General features: G+C 43.8%; 1 protein-coding gene across 1 annotated transcript in view; it reads right to left on the reverse strand.

Moving 5' to 3' along the window:
• PSTPIP2 (proline-serine-threonine phosphatase interacting protein 2) overlaps positions 1-18,034 on the reverse strand; it is a 796,554-nt gene that overhangs the window by 554,497 nt on the left and 224,023 nt on the right. The window contains exon 2 of the mRNA XM_069626899.1: positions 8,945-9,045. Within this exon, the coding sequence (XP_069483000.1) occupies positions 8,945-9,045 (101 nt within the window). The remainder of the gene's footprint in view (positions 1-8,944; positions 9,046-18,034) is intronic.

An 18,034-nucleotide genomic window follows, 5' to 3' on the forward strand; every position in this document is an offset into this window, starting at 1 on the left:
GTAGGGAAAGATTCAAATTACACACGCACGGGGCCCCAAATAAGCCATTCCTAAACACTTACATGAGTTATCCCAAGTGAAACACTGCCTTTCCAAAGAGCAGTCAAGAGTAACCCCAAAGTAAGCCCCCACGACCTCCCTTCCATTTCTCCCCCGTCTCCTCAACTGACGTGCTCACCACCATCCAACGTATCCAACTGCACAGGCAACATCTGCCCTACCAACCTCATCAAGCTGTGTGCAGATCCCCTCGCTCCCACCATCACTAAATTCATCAATGCTTCCTTTTACTCCTGCATGGTGCCCAACTCCATCAAAGAAGCCTGGGTGAGACCACTCCTAACAAAAACCTCCCTCAACCCCACCCTCCCCACCTACTACCGGCCAATCACAACCGTGCCTTACCTCCTGAGAATTCACAATCGGATCGCCTACTCCCAACTCCAAACCCATCTAGAAACCAACAAGCTACTTGGCACCTGACAATCCGGTTTCAGGCCCAGACACAGCACTGAATCTGCCCTCCTTTACTTAAAGATCCAGCTTGATCACATGAGTGACGCTGGCGACCTCGCCATCCTCCTTTTACTCACCCTCTCGGCGGCTTTCCATCTTGTCGGCCGCAACATCCTGTGTCACCACCTCACTGCCACGTTCAACCTCTCCTTAGAAGTGGCCAACTAGATTAAGTCCTTCCTAAATGAACAAACCTCTAGGGTCTTTGCTGGGTCTGAAGCAGCCGACCCCATTCCTGTCTCCTACGAAGTCCCTCAAGGATCCTGTCTCTCACCTACAGTGTACAATATGTAGTACACCAAGCCCCTCTTCGACCACCTGGACATTCTTAACATCCCATACATTAACTTTGCTGACGGCACACAGGTCCTCCTCAAACTCACCAGAAACCACAGACTCGACTCTGCGAGTATCAACCGAGTCTACAGCATCATCCAGGCTATCCAGGCTTGGATGGCTAACCACCATCTGTGCCTGAATGATGACAAGAGGAGTTGCTCATAGTTGGCTCACTGCACCTCCTCAAACATCTTGACCCTGCATTCTCCTCCTTCTGTATCGCGGGAACATCACCCCGGTCTCCTCCCACGTCAAAACACTAGGAGTGTATCTTGACTCTGAGCTAAACATGAGTAAACGAGTCAAAGCTGTAGCCTTATCCGCTGCCTACTCCACCAAACTTGTTAACTTATCCAGAAAATTCCTAACCCCCAACCACTGCCTCACTCTGGCAGGGCCATTATTGGCAGCAAATTAGATCACTGCAACACCATCCTTGCTGGAACCTCCACAAAAAACCTCAACAAACTGCAGTTGATCCAAAACAGCACCTTCAAAGCAGTCTGGGGCCTGAACCGAGCTGATCACATCTTCAAAGTGAGACATTAAGCACCTTGGCTACCAATTAAAGCACGCATTGAAATAAAAAATGGCTCCATTACTCATCGCTACCCCTTTAACATTGCCCCCCTACCTCACCCCCCACCTCTCTAAAAAACCCAAGTTACGTAACCTGCGATCCTCTTCTTCCTCATTGCTAGTTACCCTGAAATTCACCAGAAAAAGAGCTGGCGGAACAAGCTTCACTGTTATTGCCCCCACCCTCTGGAAGTCCCTCCCAGACCACATAAAAGAAGAACTCTCCAGATCTTTCGCAAAAAAAATCAAAACAGCACTGTTCAACAAATATACCTAAACTATTGCCTTCATTGCATTACCTGTAACGATAACTTTATCCTCACACTATTTCTTTAACGTACGTGCCAAATATGCATAAACTGAAATGTATCAATTCTAGCGCCGTGATACCTCTGGGCCCTAGGCACTATCAACAGATCAAATAAATAAATCACAATAAATAAAACCCTGTAAAGATGTCTTTCATGCGTGTAATATTGCTTTGGTAAGCTTATGATGCATTGTATTGTTTTTACTCTTTCACATATCAACAAATACCCAGCGACTACATTTCTTCCCACGGGTACATATATTCTATCTTATTTCGCTAACATTTACAAATGGCCGGCTCATCTTCTGGGAAGAAACCCTGTTGTTGCTTTACAGTGAGGCATGGCATCCGGGTCATTCTGCAAGAGAATGCGGGCATGCGTAGCACTGCCTCGTTTCACAAGCAGACTTAACATGGGCCTATGGTCCCAACTCCAGCGGATACAGATTCAAGAGTCAGCATCTATGGAGAATGTGTATCATGTGATGGACGGTAATATATTTGATGTTGTTGATGGAAAGCCACTGAGTGAACCTTGAGTTTCTCTGCAGCAGAGGTCTGCAAACTGTAGCTCTCCAGATGTTTTGGACTACAACTCCAATGATCCATTGACTATGCCGTCTAGGTCTAATAGGAGTTGTAGTCCAAAACAGCTGGAAAGCCAAAGGTTGCAGACTCCTGCTCTATGGAGATGAGGGCATCGCATGTGACTTCTCAAGAGGTATTCTTAATCCCCTCCCACTAGACTAAGGAAGGCATTAAGCACTCAGGTATTATGGCTTCTGTCAATATTTACCTGGCAGGTAATGAAGATTAAAGCGTGGAACCTTGCCCATGGATTAAAAGTGGCAATAGAGAATTTAGGTGACCATGGTGTACATGGACGTCCCGTGAGGACCATGATGCTCATGGTAAATGTGAGGTTTCACTTCTACTGATCCCTTCCCTTTCCCCTGTGCCCCAAAGAGTATGATAAATAACCAGACACATTTCAATTGCCCAATAGATTTCGAGGTATTACGGGAGAAACATTTGAATCAGCTGAAAAATCGATATTTCCCAAATTGACCTTTGCACAATTGACCTAATTATAGTGGACCTAAATCACCTTCTGCACAATTGACCTTTATATTATTTTAGTTATTTTATATATGTATTGGGTTGGTTTTGGATTATAAATAATATAAGGGGATTGGGTGGGTGTTTCCAGGGGGTTTTGGATTGGGTGGGGGGTTGCAAGGGGTTTCCCCCCGCATGTATGTCCTAATTGACCTTCTAAATTAGGTCAATTCTCCCGAGGTCTATTCTCCCGAGGTCAATTGTGAAAAGGTCAATTAGTGTAGAACCGAAAAATCACCTGCTCTCTCAATCGCATCTGGAAAATACCATTGTGAGAGTGCCTCAAAACCTGCCCCTATCAAACAGATTATTTTCAGTGCTTGAACGCTCTCAGCCTTGAAACACGACGAGCGACACCACAGGCGGACCCTCAGCCTGTTTAATAATGGCATGTTGATGATCCAAGTAAGCAATGAAAACCTAAAAGATTTGGACAACAGTTTAAATTCACTACTGGCCACAAAGGATAAAAAAACTCCCAGATGCCTTACCAAAGCTTGTGTCTGGTAAATTGCCCGTCATTAAATTATCATGAAAGCAGACATCACAGGTGGGCCAACAGTGACTACTGACACCAACAAAAACTCTGAGCCGGATGCTCGTATTGCCCCCCTGCCACCTTCCAAAGCTGGAAATGATTTAAGTATTAAAATAGAATTTTAAATACCAGAAAAAAGGAAGATTTAGAAAGACTTTTCGGAGGCCACTCGGAGTGCTTTCTAAATTGATCAGTCGCGTCCCGCGCAGGTCCATCCGGGTCATAAGATGGAGGTTGCGGGTGTGTAAGGGAGGTTTACGTGTGTGTGTGTGTGTGTGTGTATTTATTTGTGTTGGTGTGCTTGTGTGTCTGTGTGGGGTTCAAAGGGGGATGTTTGTAGCATGAAATGGAGAGGGTGGTGAAATGGCTCTAGCTTGAAAGATGGGGACGGGTGTGTGAATGGATTTGGGAATCAGGTAAGAGTAAGTGTGTTTGTGTTTGTGTCTGTGTGTGTCTGTGGGGGGGTTGAGGGAGAATGTTTTTGGCAGGGAACGGGAGAGGGCTGCTGGAGCAAATAAGAGTTTGGTGGTGAATCCCTCCAATTTAAAGACATTCCCACCAGTGAGGGTGAGGGTATGCAGGTACCTGCTGGCCGGTTGTTTCGAGGGATGAAACCCCTGGAAATAGTCATAACCACGCACTTGAATACTACACAACCTTCCTTCCTCTTTTCTTCTTCTTGCTTATCACTTCTCCTTTTCTCCCCCCGCTAGTTATCTCCTTCCCGCCTTTGTCTGTCCCTCCACCATAACCCCTTGATGATTCACAACAAAATAATCTGGCTCTTCACACTACCTTCCTGGTGGCTCCTTCGCTTCCTCTTTATTTTGCGTCTTACAAATGCACAATAAATCAAATCCTCCTCTCCCCCCTTGTTCTCTTCCCCCTACACATTAGCATTCTTGTACACCTACGTCATCACCTACTCTTCTCCTCTCCTGGTTGTTCTCTTCGCCACCTCCTCTCTCCTCCTCTGCTGTTCTATCACCTCCACTGCTCCTCCTCTCTCAGATATTTTCTTCGCAACTCCTCTCTACTTCTCTGTCCCTCTAACATCTCCTCTCCTCATCCTCATCCATTCTCTTGTGCTCTCCCTTCTTTCACACTCCTGCTTCTCTCCTCCTTGCTGCTCCATCATGCCTCTTTTCTCCAACTCTAGACTCCAACACCTTTCCTGATCGCTTGGTTCCATGTCATCGTCTAGCCTGGCGGATCCACCCGCTGACATTGTGATTGGGCAACCTCCCAGCTGTACTTAATTGTGGTACATGCTGCAACACCGGTCCTGCAGTCACATGAAGTCAGAGAGTAACACTGGCCTTCAAACTATACTTCTCTTCTTTCTAAAACCCATCAGTTTAGGTTGTTTATAAATGACACTTTCTTCCAGCATATTAGCGGGTCTGTTTGCACCCTGTTAGGTTGCCTCTCAACATGTGAAACAGCAACTCCCTGCCTGACGGCAGGAGTCCTCACACAGTCTGGCCAGTATCCACCTGTGATATTGATTTATACTAGGCAGAGAAGCCTAGCGATAGACTGAGAAGCCTGGGTGATCCATATTTCCCTGCGGGAGCAGGTGGTGGTCCCAGATGTTCATGGTCTCTATATTCCTATCCTCTAGCCTGAGAAATGGATCTTTGCCACAGCAGTTGATGATCGGTCCCATGGCATGCCTCCAGGAATGCGGTTTTGATCCGGGTCTCGGAAAGATTAAGGTTTATCGTCCCCGAACGTCACATCAATACTTTCGCTAATCATAGGCAAAAGAGACACTGACTCCAAGATAAGAAGGGGCGTTGGCCAGAACAGTGGGTGGGGCCAATGTGTTTAGATCTTGGATGTCTTTCTGTGCGTTCTAATCGGTGTCGAAATAACCCTCCTCAAGGATTTCTTTATATAAACGTTTCACATCATTCTGGAATTTAACATTGGGGATATTGTCTGGGCAGCCCTTAATTCTAGAAATTGTTACTATGAGATCAGCTTTTACTGTCCACCTACCTTTCTGCATAAGATGATAATTCTCCTCCAATTGCGTGAGCTCATTTGCTTGCTGCCTCTTCCTATTCCCTTCTCTGTAGTATTAGATTTTTATCTTCACATGTCAAAAGCAAGTCACATGAAACTCAACAGATGGTGTATATAGCTTGTTATAAATAACCTATCAAAATCAAATCAAATCACATCTGCCAGCAGACCGGATCAATTGATTCACCAAGCTCTCCAGCCCAGATATTGGCTAACTCAGGATCTCCTTTATGATTGGATCGCAAAATTCCATACATTGTGGCGGCTGGGTGTAGCGCACGGTTGCAAAGCTCCAACGTCGACCATGCTGCACTCTGTGATGTTAAGTGTGCCGGGTCCATCTTGGCAGCAATGATACCCCTTAATTTCCTGTATTCTGCGTAAGTACACTCATTCAAATCAAAATTACAGCATAGACGAGCAAATGGAATCCATTTTCCATTATCAATCAAATCTTTGATATATCTGATTCCTCCCAAGAACCAGAATGGCCAGAAAAGTACTTTCCCTTGGGAGGCCAATGCCGGATTTATCCAAATCAATGCATCTTGGAACAAGAACTTATTGCTTCCCATACGACCAGACATGCAGCTCCAACATTCACGCATGAATGCAGTCAGTGGGTTTTACATTCTGAGATAGTCTTGTCACCGTCATCAGCAAGGCCTTAGGTGCTAGTTTGGAGGCACTATTAATTTCTGCCACTGTATCATCCAGTAGATCTTGCTCTGTTCCTACGTCACAGAGCAGCTGCAGGGCGCAATCAGGTAAGATCCAGTAAAATTCAACTGGCAGTCCATCAGTACCAGGCGATTTGCCTACATGAAGCATAGAAACTGCTAAGCGAGGATCCTTCAACATTATGGTATTCTCCAAGGGTGCGGCTTGATCATTCGTCAGGCGAGGAACTTCCAGACAGTCTAGAAAGGACTTTCTGTGTTTTGTTCACAATTTAATTCTGATTTGTAGAGTTCTTCATAATATCCTTTAAATATTTCATTTATGTTCTTCTGAAGAGTCACCATATTGCCTGCTGTATTTCTTATTGCAGTAATGCTTCGGTCACGCCCTGCAATCTTCAGTCTATGTGCAAGTAGTCTTCCAGCATTTTCGCTGTTTTCAAAATAATGTATTTTACTTCTGAGTAAGGCATATTCAATCTGGTCAGATATTATTTTATTTAGCTCATATTTCTTTTTCCTCACTTTAGATCTCACATCTTGGTCGTGACTCATGACATGTTGCTTCTCCAGCACTTTGGCTCCCCCAGATAATCTCTTCATGATCTGAATGACACCTGGCCTAGTAGGATCGTTGTCTGTCTTCCCTCTGTTCCCCTTCCCTTGCCCAGTCGCGCCTTGAAACACTTGTATATAGGCGCGTTATAAATGCCATATCATATAATTTCTTCAACTCTCTTTCATTCTCCTGTAATTTCCTGTTTTAGATAACAAAACACCTTGCATATAGCACTTGATTGCTTCCCACACTAATGAAACAGCAATATCATTGGATCTATTGATTGCAATAAAGTCCTTGAACTCCCACACAATCTCCTCTTTAATTAGCTTGTTCTGTAATATATTCGAGTTCAATCTCCATCTGAATGATTTAGTTAATGTATATTGCAAGGAGAGGCATAATGATATTGGAGCGTGATCAGAAACACTGATGATTCCTATTTTGGAGTCCTAGCAGCTGAGTGTTACGAGCCCGGAGGTGAGAAAGAGATCAATACTTGAGTACACATCATGACATGCAGAGTGAAAACTGTAATCTCTTTCAGACGGATATTCTAGGTGCCAGATATCTGCTCGATGTAGTTCATCTATCAAACTTTCGAGTGATCGCTTACTTCTCTTGGATATTCTTGATCTGTCTGCATTGGAGCAGTGAAGTAACGGGTCCAAATAAAAGCTAAAGTCTCCAGCTAGATGAACAGAATCAACATTGCAGGACATTTTTGTTAAGGTCATCCATTGGTGTATTCAAGCTTTGAATTCAGCTACATATGTCTGTGTGGTATATCCCCTGTAGTCGCTGGACCTCACCCCTGGATACAGTAGCTGACGTCATTTTCTGCAGTGTACACTCCTTCACTGAATGAGATGCTTAATAGAACGAGGACGCACGTGTTTCGGTTTTGAGGGGCACATGATGATTGCAGATTGGGGGTCGTAACTGTTCTGAGTACTGTAAATAAATTGCCTTTGCAAGCCATGCATGTAATATGTTTAAACGCCCCTTTTACTGCTGATGGGAGACTAAGTCTTGGACTGAACTGTATAAAACAAATGACATCATGCAAATTAACTCAGTAAAAGGGTTTTGCATTGGTAAAAGTATGCCTGGCGTGTTCCATTTTGAAAAGTTCTGTTGTACACACAGAGCTCAGGTTTATCTGTGGGGTAAGAAAAGATCTGTCACTATCAACTACAATTCACACCTGCACCCATTTAAAATCAGATGCAACAATTGATGGACACCACGGGCACATCTGGGTGAACCTAAGACACACTGAAGATGGTATTGTTCCAAGGAACCTATTACCCCAGCCTTGAACTTACATAACCAATCTCCCCACCAGGTAACTCTGTCATCATCCTCATCATCCTCATCATCAGAGTTACCCCCTGCACGCCCCCCGTACACTCTGTATATCGACCTAATAAGGCCAACCCAGCGATCCACTCCAATCAGTCCTATCGCCCCCCTAGGTTGCTTTCCCACAGATGCTCATGATCATATAATGCAGTGAGTTCATACACGGCAGAGTGCCACGCCTGGTGCTGATATGTCACCACAAAGACCACACGACCAAAGCACAAAGAATCTCAGGGGCACACAGACCACGTGTACTCCCGAATCTGAACTCCTCAACACATCAGGAGTCACAGCGTGCATCCCCCACAACCCCTTACCCCTCGTTCAGTGCCCGGCTGAAGAAACAACTTACAACATATGTTTTTGGATAATCTGTGCTTGAGTCTTCCTTCACCGGTCAGCCTATCCCTTTAGCTCAGTTTGGGTTGTAGGTTAAAGGTTCGATTCAAAAAGTTCGAAATACAATAAGGTCCCCCGTTTTTGTGGTAAAAACCACTTTTTTTACCTATACGGAAACCCACAAAAAAAGATATAATAAAAAAAAAATTTAACCTTTTGTTTTCGGTCCTATTGACCCGAACCTATTGCATTTAAACCTTTTGTAATCGCACCTTTAACCGGACACCCTCAGTTTGTACTTTTCTTCAGCGCCCGTATGCCTCCAGGCCACTTTGGTCACACTTTACAAATAAATAAAGTAAAGTAAACTAGCGCCAAGAAGCTGCCAAAATAGCTGAAGTCATGCTACTACAAGACCCAGTTACTCTACATTGCTTGACAAAGTGTAGAATGGAGTACTGGAGTAGAGGAAGACCATGATGAACTTCTCAGCAATGGGGCACATCAGAAAAAGGATTATTGTGAAAAGAATGATCCTGCAGTAAGGAACATGGAAGGGAAGCCGGTACCTTTCTTTCACAAAATCTTCAAATTCTTTGCAGTTCTTTCTGCCTTCGTTGGAGTAACAGATGATGGCGTCGTAACCAGCGGTGCTCGTGATGTCGGTACTCTGCAAGCACAAACCAAAACCTATGTTAGTGTTCATTTGGACCTGAGTTGAGAGGATATTATCAATTAATGGGATGGACCCCTTCCAGCTATTCGCCTTCCGGCATCTCCTATGCAGGAACTCCCCCACCCCGGCCCCGACACTCACGCCCAAGTGATTTCCCTGCTCACTCCATGCACCCTTTGTGAGACCCTATCCTCATGCTTGATATGAGTAATGCTTCCATACTCAAGGCCTCATGCCCACCACTCATGGTCTTGGTCACAGACAAAGAAACAGCCTCACCCAGCCAACCCTCACATCTTCCCCACTAACTCCTGTCACACCAGTTACCGTAGTTACCATTGCTAGCGTGTCAAGGACGCACAACACCATGCAACAGGTTTGAGCAATGGGCCGCAGAAGTGAGTCTCGTGCATGCTGATATGCCCTGTTCCATCCAGAGATGCTAATGCAGTCCTGTTTTTTTCTTTGCATTCAGGGGGTCTGTCCTCCAGTATTTCTAATGGGGAAATCCAGGAGGTCAACTCCAAGAACGTGAATAAAACGCTAGGATAGGATTTGCCGTTCCGAAGTGGAGTGGAGCATGCTGCCATGAGTTTTACACATGTATAGTGCTTGGGAGCCGCTGTAGAATGGATGAACAGCCAGTGGATAAATTGAACACTAGTCATGTGTGGCAGTAAGGAGCTTTTAACATTGAACCCATAAAATGTGTAACTCTTCTTTTCCCATTAGAGCATGGGTGTCAAACCGGCCAAGAAAGTCTCCTTAGTCCCCAAGGGGAAGAGTCCCCAGTTTTTGCTTCCATCACCCATATGTGCATTTTCCAAACACATTTTACAAACACAACAAATGGACAAACAGATGCTAACTACGAATCACAGATTAAGCATCAGGCTGCAATCTCTGCACCACAGCCCCTTAAGTAGAAAATAAACAGCCTGCAAAGGTATTATCATTTAAATCCAAGACCAAGTTATCTGACTTAGCGTAGCAATATTATCAAAGGGCAGGTTAAGGTATTTGATTTCGCCCCAGAAAAATCCAATTCATCCCATGGCTAAAAGCTATGAACTGCTAAGATTAGGCAGGATCTTCCTCCATCCTGAACATTGATAGGCTGCAAAACATTCTTGGTTTTCAACTAGAAGACCTTCCAGAACCATGGGTTTAACACACAGGACTGAATTACCTGCAATGCAGCCACCCTCCAGTATCCAGTATCCGGGTTGCCCCGATTGGCCCAAGGCCCATGCATGTCGCTGGGTGGCAGGAATCTCAGGAGCTCCTCAACACATTTCTTTTAAGGACCACCCTTTACTTTGTGTTTAACCATCAATCGGAACCTTCACCCAGCGTGAGTACCATGGAATGGTCATACCCATTAGGTGACAGCAGCTGTTGCCCTCTAAAATGCAGTTAGAAAGACCAATTAAAACTGTTTGGCTTTTGTTGCCTGGAAGTGTGTCTGATTGACAGCAGAGCTGTACACACAGACATCATTTGGGGCCAGCTATCTGTAGCAAATGCTAACCCAATATTGCTACTTGCAACTTCCGTGGACTGATTTTCAACACTTGAGACTCAACAAATCTTATTACTTGTTTGTTAAAATACTATAGGCCTCATCATAAGTTGGGTGGTGCGGTAAAAGTGCAGCAGCAATAGCGTTACTGCCACATTACCGCACTGCCCAACTATGAGTTGGGAGGAAAGTTGGAGGATTCACCTCCAGCTCTGAGCTGGAAGTAAATCCACTGACTTTGCGCCCATTTTTGGTGCAATTACCATGACACAATTACTGCTGCAGTAATTGCACTAAAAACGCCCCATTCAGTTCTATGGACTAAAAAAAGATAATGGGGGCTTACACTGCCACTGCCACTTGTGATCTGGCGGTAATACAGCCGGACCAAGTGGCAGTAATGGTAATTGCATTGGGCGGTATTCTAGTGGATTTACCGCTGGGATACTGCCTCACTTGTGATGAGGCCCATTACAAGTATGGCGTAGCGGGAAACAACTGACAGTAACGGTATTACCGCCAATGTTCCTGTTCCACCATACTATGAGTATGGCCTGGAGCGGAATATTTAACTCCAGCAAAATGCTGGAGGAAAATCGTCCAACACTCCGCCGAAAAATCAGCAAAATCTGCAGTATTACCATAGCGGAATTACTGTTGTGGTAATTCTGCCAAAAAAGCACCATTGAGTCCATTGGACTAAAGAAAGGGATACACTGGACCAAGTGGTGGTACCAGTAATTCAGTTTAGTGGTATCGGGCAGGTTTACCAGCCAGATACTACCAAATTCGTAATGAGGCCCATTATATCTCCACGTTTTGCTACTAAATGTACCTAGCTGTTTGTTTCTATTAAACATAACTATTTGGAAACATGATGTCCACGTAATGTGTCACTCGAGATTGCTTCATAACCAAACTAGACCTCCTCATAATCTGTAAGGTAGGTTTAAGCAATTGACAGAGGCAAGGAATACGCTTTAAGCAATTGACGGAGGCAGGGAATACCTGTTAGTGCTACTAGATCGCAGAACAGCTTTTGAAATAGTCCATGTATCCGGCGTCTTTGCCTTATTAGAACATCTGGAATATCTGAAACCTCTGCCCTTTAGTTCTTCTAGTGGCTAAAGAGAGGCTGTGTCCTTCCCATATCCAATCTGGTAGAAATAACTTCATTCAAGGATCACTGCTGACTCTGAGGTTCAATGTTTATGTCGGTTGCCCTCCTGTAGGCCCCCGCTATGCCTTCTATACTCTATGTATCCATCACCAGCCAGAAAAGGTAATGGTTGGTATTAAAACCGTACTTGTCTATCTTTGCATCAAGAATGGCCGTGAGATTCCAGAAAGTCAATGGGCCTCATTACGAGGTGGGTGGTAAGGGGTTTACGTGGCCGGTAAAGGTGCCAGAGCCGTTAACCCCTTACCGCCCTATTACGAGGTTCGCTCGCGGGACCCACTCTGGATGCCTGGTTTTACCAGACGTCCTTAGCGGGTCACGCCAGCGGCCCAGCATGCTAACAACAGGCCCGTCATTAACAGGCCCGTTGTTAGCATGCTCCCCATTCCCATTGGGCCCTATAGGGGCTCAAATGGAAATGGGGATGGTCCGGTCCGGGTTCCCTGAATGGGGAAATACCGGCCCTCCAAGGTCGGAGTGGCCCAGTATTTCCCCATTCAGGGAACCCGGATCCGAGTTTGGAGACAGCCCTATGGGCCTAGAATTACGAGTTTGGGGGTATTCTCTCCACAAATACTGCCAAATGGAATGACTGTTACAGCATACATACATTGGAAGTTATTTTGGGGTCCCCTGGGACTCCATGGGAAAATGCCATATTGCGGCATACAGTATTACCGGTTTTGCGTGTTTTAATCATGGCAAAAATCACTGCAGCTATTTTAACCGTGATGTTTTCCCCGAAGCTGTTTTGGATGATTAATTCACCATCTAACCCACCACACTCAAAACCACTACAAAAACACACAACACATATATATATATATATATATATATATATATATATATATATATATATATATATTTATGCTCTTCCTATGGAAACACCAACTTAACCATAACTACATGGCCATGTAATATATATATATATATATATATATATATATATATATATATATATATATATATATATATATATATTACACAGCCACGGTAGTGGCTGTGTAGTTATGGTTAAGTTGCTAATCCAATAGGAAGAGCACTTTTTGGGTGGTTGATAACTTCGCTCCCCCTGGATGAATCCTCACCAAACTGTGCAAAAAAAGTATATGGCCCACTATAAATTTCTTCGCAAAGTTTGGTGAGGTTTGGTCCGGGGGGTGCAAAGTTATAGGGGGTCCCACATTTTTTTTTTCCCATAGACATAATGGGAAAAAACTTTGCTCACGCCTACAGCCCAAAACCCGCTGGACGGATTTTCACCAAATTTGCGGCAGGAGTGGCGGCTTGGTCCCGAAAGCGTGCTTTCGTTAATTTGATGTAAATCCGTCCAGTATTCTTTTTAAACCGATAAAAATGAAAGTCAAAAAAATTAGTAATATCTATGTCCGCTCCGCGGCCTCACTTCCCTGTTCGGTCCACGGACTGGCCTCTGATTGGCTGTGCTGTCCGCGGACTGGCCTCCAATTGCCCGAAAAATTCGCAGACTTTTGCGTGGTCCGCGGACATCGGGACGAAGCCGCTGAATGGCTGGTGGGAAAACATGAAATGCGTCGGTTTTCCCGAAATGGCCGCCATCTTGGATTCGCAGACTTTTTGGGGTCCGCGGACAGTGCAGCAAAATCTTTTTTTTTTAAAAGCAGCATTTCACTTGTCAGACTCAACAAACAATCTCTGGGGAGGTGGGGGGGATGAGGATGGGATCGGATATGGCCATAAGAAGCCAAAAAATGGGTTGTTTCACCCCTCCCGAAAGTCTGCGAACATTCCAGATGTCCTGGGGCAGTCCTGTGGTGTTCGCGGACACTTCAGATGTCCTAGGACATCTGTACCTATTTCTGCATTACAGGATTGGGGAAAAGCATTTTTTGGATGGCTTATAACTTTTGCAGCACTCAGTGAAACTGCATGTAATATTGCAATTTTATTCTAGGACTAATCCTGAATGGTTTTGCAAAGTTTTGTGGGATTCTATCAAGAAGGGGCAAAATTAGATGGGGGGGGGGGGTCCCAAAATATTGTAAAGGCAAATGTGGTGTCATTTGACGAATCTGCACAACATTTGGATCTAGATATAAATGGTTTTCTAAAATTTGGTGGGATTTACTCAAGCGGGGGTGAAATTAGAGGGGGGGTCTTAACATTTTTAGATGGCTTATAACTTTGTTGCTATTTGACGAATGTGGACAAAAGTTTCGAGAAAGATTATAGACCCAACCTTCAATGTTTATGTACAGACTGAATGGATTTTGTCAAGTTTGGGCTGTTATATGACTATTGTATGTACATATATTTTGACACTTTTAAAAAAATAAAACATGGGCGGGTTTCGAGGAAACTCGTGAGGAGCATTGGCAAGGACATTAAAGCATGGTTTTGAAAATGTGCCTGTGTTTTATTTTTTGACAAGTGTAATAATGTAGGTACACAAAATAGTCATATACCTTTGGTGACTGAGGCAACTGGGTGACTGGGCAGTTGCCAGATTGTCAGGGTCATGGCATAAGGTCATGACGCAGAAATATCTGGCTACAGGGCCATGACCGCTAAGGACGAGAAATGGTGTTAAAGTGGCTATGTCTACCTGGGACCGGCTATGTGGTAAAGTTATTCAAAGGTAGGATAGGTTTTAAAGGGAAAAAAAGTGCTTGTGGTAATATGTTCATAGGGTTTTGCAGGCTGCCATGGCAAGGGAAGGGGGCTGCGTACAGAGCCCCGCCTTCTCTTTCCATGTTGGCTGTCTTGGAAAAGGATTTTCCTTCATACAGCGGGATGCCGAAGGCGACCCACTGTAGGAAGAATAATCCTTCCATCTTACCGCTATAGGAAGACAAATCTAGGTTTTAGCACCCTGGGTTCCCGCTTTGGGAACCAGGGGTGCTAATGGCCTTTATCCCCCATTTCAGGGGCTGCAAAGGACGATACTGGTCTGTAGCCCTCCTTATTTATTTATTTATTTATTTATACCGCACCAATGCCCGCAGGCATCAGGCTGTGTGGTTACAGTATTTGTTAAAGAAGATGAGGTGGAGGAAGACAGCTTACTACTTGCTGAGAAAGGAACAACCTTTCTGAGAGCATTGCGGTCATTGGATTTGGTGTGGCGGCGCATGGAGGTGGTCCCATAGGAGTACTGTCCAGGTAGTCTGCGACTGAGTACAAAATTGTACTCAGTGCATTTCACTTTGGTAGCTTTAGCCTTTGGTACACTCCCAACAGTAGCAAAGAACTGGCACATCCATGATTTGATCTTGGTGCTTGAGGTAGGCACTTCCTCTACCTAATCTTCTTTGTCCTCTTCATTGTCTTTGAAAGTACTGTGCTTTTTTTGTTGTGAAGGTCCTCCAGCTGGTGGTGGTGGTGGCTCTTGGGGAGGAGGGATGGCAATAACTGATGACATTTTTAAGATAAATAGCAGTTTTGATAAAATTCTTCCAAGTATGTACTGTGTACTAGATTGGTTAAGGATAATGACTACGAAAAGGTGTAGGAGGTGTGCAAGGGAAATTTGAAGTTGAAAGTTCCTACATCAGAACATGCAGTTCCAAACTGTCTGCGAAGGACGGATCTTATTGTGAAGTGTGGACGGGTTCTTGGACACGTCATCATGCTGCGTACTAGCGTATGATCATGTGGCACTGTTCGGAAGGTCGACAATGAAGTCAGATGTTCGTAGACATCTACGGATGCAGAGCTAGTTGAAATAGTTGCAGAAAGTGTATAGAAGTGTTAAAAATTATTCTAGAAGGTGGGAAATGGCAGTGTTTTAAGGTGACACTTTGTAAATTGGACACAAATATTGTTATATTTGGTAAGTATGATATAAGTAAATTGTAGGAAAATAGCATCTACTGGTAAAAACCCATGAAATTCACTGGAAAAACTTTGTTAAAGGGACGTTATGGTTAAGTTGGACTAATAAAAACCTATGAAATTCAATGAAAAAACGTTGTTAAAGGGACGTTATGGTTAAGTTGCACTAATAAAAACCTATGAAATTCCGTAAAAAAAATGTTGTTAAAAGGACGTTATGGTTACAAGTAAAATCGAAAAACCCCTGAAATTCACCAGTTATGGTAAGCTATGCAACCATAACTCGCACCACCACCGTGCACTGCTAAGACTAACACCCAGGACATCAAAGATGACATCACAAATATCATTGATGACATCACTGATGACATCACATGTGCATTTACTTTTCATAAAAGGTATTGTGAATGTAATGTTGGCAAAAAAGTATCAGGGATTATCGGGAGATGTGTAATTAAATACATACTTCATTACGCATTGTAGTGTTCTAAAGAACATTCCATTGCAGTGTGCTTTCTAGTACAGGAAGCTACTCATACAGAAATGTAGATATTGGCTGCAGCATACACCACAGGGGTGCTATATTTTTAATTTTCCAATGTTATATAAAAAAACGGCGAATGATATGATAGGTTATTTATAACGCGCTTAATACCCAGAGGTTTCTAAGCGCGGACCCGGGGATCGAACCTGTGTTGCTCCATGTCATCTTGCTTCCGAGACGAGCATGTTGCCCCTGAGCTATCCTCCCGAGACGAGGCGGCTTCTGTATCAGCCTTTTCCGTACTGTGAAACATGTACTAAGTGCCTAATAATGCATCACTTACTACATATTTCTACTAATACACACAAAACATAAATAGACTACAATGCATACAAATATGGGGATCATATATGGAGAGTAAAGAAAGCAAACAAGAGGCAGTATCATTAGCAACTGTGTATAATCTACATGATTGTATTCACGCGCACAAATGATTGCTGTGTTTCAGGCCTGCTTCTACCCCTATAGATGTACATCATAAAATGCAATTAAATTCTAAGGAAAGTAATGTAAGAACATGTGAGAATAGCAACATATATAAATGTAATACCTTTTGAATGTTAAGTTTCTGACTGTCAGTAAATAAAACCACCTGGCCTAGATATGGCAGTGAACAAAAAAGAAGGGTCTAGACATGTGATGTCATCAGTGATATTTGTGATGTCCTCTTTGATGTCCTGTGTGTTAGTCTCTCTTAGCAGTGAACAGTGGTGGCGTGAGTTATGGTTGCTTAGCTTACCATAACTGGCGAATTTCAGGGGTTTTTCGATTTTACTTGTAACCATAACGTCCTTTAACAACATTTTTTTACAGAATTTCATAGGTTTCTATTAGTGCAACTTAACCATAACGTCCCTTTAACAACGTTTTTTCAGTGACTATATATATATAAAAGAAAATTGCCAAAAACAGCCAGAGTGAAAACATCACGATGGAAATAGTTGCAGCGAAAATTTCTGTGATTAAAACACGGTAACCGATAATTGGCCCATACAGTAGAATGTCATCCATTAAATTCTTTTGTGTGGAGGTGATTACTTCCACACAAAAGAAGGTGAAAAGGAAGATTTTCAGGTTTGACAGAACAGCAAAGCATGCAGTATTTCTAAACACTGCATGTATTACTGTTACTGTTACTGGAAACACTTGCTTGTGTATAGGCGCATTATAAATGCCATATCATATAATTACGGCTAAACCTGTGATCATGCCCCCAGTGTTCCTCAAAGGTAATGCGCCACCAATCTCCCAAACCCTCAAACGGTCAGTCAGTCAGTCAGGTCCTAACCCACAACCAGGTAAAAAACCTATGAGTTGCCCTTGACTCAGAGCGAAGCTTTGATTGAATGATCCTGTCCGCTGCCTGAATAGATGAGCTTTGGGTCCAGTGTGTCTCATGGAAATGGTTTGTAATCTTTGAAATGGCATTTCTTCACTTTCTTTCCTGAAATGGAGGATATTCCGAGATAGCTATAGCATCGTATAAGCGGAAGGTTGTCTTGGTTGCCTCGACCCATGGGTCAACTATCTCCAGCTAGCAAGTCAGTGCACTGCTCCCCTCAGCCAACCAAGCCAGAATGGCAAATGTTGCTATAAGCATACACGCAGGAGTGTAAGCTGCCAGCAGTATATGTATTCATTTGTTATTGTTGTTTTGTAATTTAATTACTTGAAGGCACAGAAAAACTCCAAAATCCAACTGCCATGGGTTTCCCCCCCCAGTGCCAAGGCCTTTTTCGGTGATTTCAGTATTTCACCATGCAAAGCCTTCTAACATTGTCTCCTTCATTAACCCCTTAAGTGCCAAGGACGAGCTATACCGTCCTTGGCACTGGGGAGGTAATCCCAAGGATGAGATACCTCGTCCTTGGCACTTAAAGGATTAAGAAAAATGCCAAGTTAAAAAGACATTGGGGTGGCTGAG

Source organism: Ambystoma mexicanum, chromosome 6p (assembly GCF_040938575.1).
Source record: "Ambystoma mexicanum isolate Mex_15411 chromosome 6p, UKY_AmexF1_1, whole genome shotgun sequence".
Classification (NCBI taxonomy): domain Eukaryota; kingdom Metazoa; phylum Chordata; class Amphibia; order Caudata; family Ambystomatidae; genus Ambystoma; species Ambystoma mexicanum.